Here is a 3386-nt window from a genome sequence, read left to right on the forward strand (position 1 = left end):
AAACGAAAAGGAGAAGAAAAAAATACCTTAAGAAAAGGCTCTTGTATTTGTGATGGAAAAAAACGAGAGGAAGTCTTTCTTTTTTTCTATCGGTTACATCGCTCGGTTCTTATAATCTATTTACATAGGTTTAAAATAAATAAATAAAAAATAATCCTAAATCTATTGTGGTATTACTGTGTTGATGATGGAGCGTTTTTAATGTTTCAGATATTCCGAGATTTTGTTGAGCAAGTTTAGACCGGCGGTGACGGTTGAATCATGACATCTCTATGGTTAGGATTCGATTAGGGTTCTGTTGGGGTGTGAAAAATGGTGGTTACAAATCGGTATCAGCTTCTCCCAAAGAAACCGGGGCTGCGGTGACACTCCGTCTCAGAAAGCTGAAAGCTAGAAAGTAAATTGCATTAATGGAGAGAAACTGATCGAGTTGTCTTACAGAAGCGCCTCAGGGCAAGGGACTGTGAAGGAAGAAAAGAAACACCACATTTTGTCCCTCTGCGATTCTTCCGAATTTTTGTTAAGTGACTGTAGGGATGTTCAAACGTTCGATTTGAAAACCGTATATTATTAGATCATTGCCAATATTTGTCTGTACGTAGTTGGCGAGGGTAATTGTAGGGCAGAATCTGATATCAAGTACCATGTCGTCATTGATTTGACAACTTTGTCTTAATAAACACAACATACGTTAGTACTGTCCAATGGAAGAATTCCAACCAGTGAAAACCAATTATTAAATTCCATTAAAAAAAACACTCGTACAAAGCATTAACGACACGTCAATCCGAACATAAAAAGCTTACATCACACTAGCATTAACAACACGTCAATCCAAACATAAAAATCTTACATCACACTAACAAATCAAGCAACTCTGCCCTGAACCTTACCTTCAACACTGAAAAATAAACACAGAAATTATTGAAGGGTGGAAACTAGTTTCACATTCATAGAGATCATTCATTCTTTTTTAAGCTTTCTATAAGATCAGAATGAATGTGAAAATGGCACCCTTTTGAAGAAGGGGGAAAAAAAAACTAGACTTCCATCAGAAAGCCTTCATCTTTTTCCAATTGCTCCATCGCACCAGCTTCCAAGGTGATCTCCACGTCAATGCTCCTTCCTCCGCTCTTCCCTTGATACAGATAAACCATCCCGTCGAACCTGTTGTTGGATCCGCTCCTCACGCCTTCCGGTTCTCCCCACCCGAAATCGACATCGTAAACCTTAAACCTCGGCGAGCTCCCGACAGCCACGCAGTTGACACCAGCATCTTTGAACTCGAAAATCTTTGGAGCGGCTTCCCACTCCTTGTTACGTTCCTCGATGGCCTTAGCATCGTGTGCTTCGATGGCTTTCTGTATGACCGATGCACCGAAGTCTAACTGGTTCGCCAGCAATAGCCCGGCAGCCGTGACAGTGAAGATGGCTTGTATGAGATTGCCGAAGTAACTTTCCGGCATTGGAGGGTCAACCCTTTTCCGACAATCTGCAAAGACTGTGAATACTGTGTAGTCTTCGGGTTTAAGGTTGCGTGCTTTGGAGACATGTTGCCAAATGTGGACGGCTAGAGATTGAAAAGTGGAGAATGGTTTGGAGCCTGGGGTTGGCGGGTTGGAGTTGACGTTGGACTTGATCTTGTCGATGGCAGCTTCGGGAAACCTGAAGAGTTTCTCCCTGAGTTGGTGTGCACCGCCATTAGAGGCAGCGATTGGGTTGGGTGGGAGTGAGAGATCCAGTTTCACTCGGGTGTTTCGAGCTTTGGTCCGCTCGAGGAACGGTGGCACGGCAACTGAGTTGGTGGAGCCACTGCAGATTTGAGCCCAGGAGCTCATGAAATGCCAGGTCGAGGTTCCATCCAGGACGGCGTGGTTGAACGCACACCCCATTGCCACTCCATCTTTCAACTTCGTTAACTGTTGGAGTCAGGACAAATAAAAAAAATTAAGTCCAACGGATACACAGTCGTATTTTTAATTGTGATGTGTTTATTATACAGTTAATACTAATATTGTGATCATATAATAATAATTTTAAATTACATCTTTACTGTTTACTGTTATACAGAGACCGCTATTAAAATTTACGAGGGAGATGATTGAAAATTCACGTGGCCTATGGCCGATAATTAACGAAGTAAAGGCCTGGGAATATATGACCGCTTTTCCCGGGGTCCCAGGCCAATAGAACTTCATGCATTTTTGGTAATAAATAAAGGTAATCATACCATTAGGAGGCTCTACTAATTATATTGGTGGCAATTTCGTGCAAAAATTAGACCCGCCAATGGGAAGACGAAGCCTATTTCATCTTCGACATATTATCTTAATAACTAGCAAAAATGTGTAGTACAGTACAAATTAGTCAACCGGAACAAAATTGGTGCGAAACAAAGTATATTAATTTAATGAACCAACATCAATACTTACCTGCACTGACAGTAGAGGCCTGTGTAAGCCCTCCAAGTTGAGGACACCATTGTAGGGTATCAAGTCCTTGAGAGAGCTCGTGCCTTCATCCGCCGCGAGTTCGTCCACAGCGATCTCTTCGGCGACAGCTTCCAACACCTCAACGCCGTCCATATCGTCGTCGTAATCGGCCCGGAAAACCCCTTCTTCGTCTTTTCCGAGCTTGCCTGCCAGCTGATAAAACTCCTCCAAAACCACCCTCATCCCATCCTTGAGTTTCTCCACCTTCTCCTCAAACCCCTCACACTTATAAAACAGCAACTTCTGGTTATAGTAGAATGCCAGATATGGGAGATCAAATGTGACCAATTGACATTCTTTTCTTCCTATGATGTTCCCAGGCTTCACGTGGGTTTTTCCGGTGATTTTCACCTTGGACGTCTCTTCTTCCTTGATCAATGCTCCGGCTGCCATATCCTTGATGATTTGTTACCTTTTTTTTCTTAGAGGAAAGAGAAAAGAAGTGTTTTGAAAGAGGAGATTAGAGTGTGAAGATACTTATAGGAACACCATAGGTGTAGCTGGGGGATTGCACTAATGGGAACGATGAGAGCAGTTGAGGTCCATTAATGTGCTGGCTGAGCCCCCTCTTCTGGTTGTAGATGCAGTAGTTGCGGTTAACAGTGTGTGACTATAAAGGAAGATGTTGCCCTGTAACGGAAATGTTGATTTAGATGCTTATAATCCTGGCCTTTGTCGGTGTTAATTAATTTAAAACAAAATTTACTTGTTTTTTAAGTAGTAGGGATTCATATTTTTTTTTAGGATGGACACATATTCATGTTAAAATTTAATTTTTTTTGATTAATTATTTATTTTAATAATGACGTCTATTCTCATATTTTATTTGTGTATATCTTATTCAAAAAAATTATATTATTAATTTATATATTTATTATAAAAAATATTTTTAAA

General features: G+C 41.0%; 1 protein-coding gene across 1 annotated transcript; it reads right to left on the minus strand.

Annotated features, from left to right (window-relative positions):
* Window positions 1–723: 723 nt before the first annotated feature.
* LOC120124714 (BAHD acyltransferase DCR-like) lies at window positions 724–2952 on the minus strand. The gene is made up of 2 exons (XM_039143312.1): window positions 2433–2952; window positions 724–1919 (listed from the first exon to the last, which is right to left on the minus strand). Exons 1-2 carry the CDS (start codon window positions 2883–2885, stop codon window positions 1041–1043), a joined length of 1332 nt encoding a protein of 443 aa, XP_038999243.1. The 5' UTR covers window positions 2886–2952; the 3' UTR covers window positions 724–1040.
* Between the last annotated feature and the right edge of the window lie 434 nt (window positions 2953–3386).

This window comes from Hibiscus syriacus, unplaced genomic scaffold (assembly GCF_006381635.1).
Source record: "Hibiscus syriacus cultivar Baekdansim isolate YM2019G1 unplaced genomic scaffold, ASM638163v2 tig00110429_pilon, whole genome shotgun sequence".
NCBI classification, from domain to species: domain Eukaryota; kingdom Viridiplantae; phylum Streptophyta; class Magnoliopsida; order Malvales; family Malvaceae; genus Hibiscus; species Hibiscus syriacus.

What these genes read in the sequence shown, in the direction of transcription:
- LOC120124714 (XM_039143312.1), bottom strand. Translation starts at nt 2,885, where the DNA reads ATGGCAGCCGGAGCATTGATCAAGGAAGAAGAGACGTCCAAGGTGAAA. An exon ending in GGCCTCTACTGTCAGTGCAG is followed by an intron (nt 1,920 to 2,432) that starts GTAAGTATTGAT and finishes TGACTCCAACAG; the next exon opens with TTAACGAAGTTGAAAGATGG.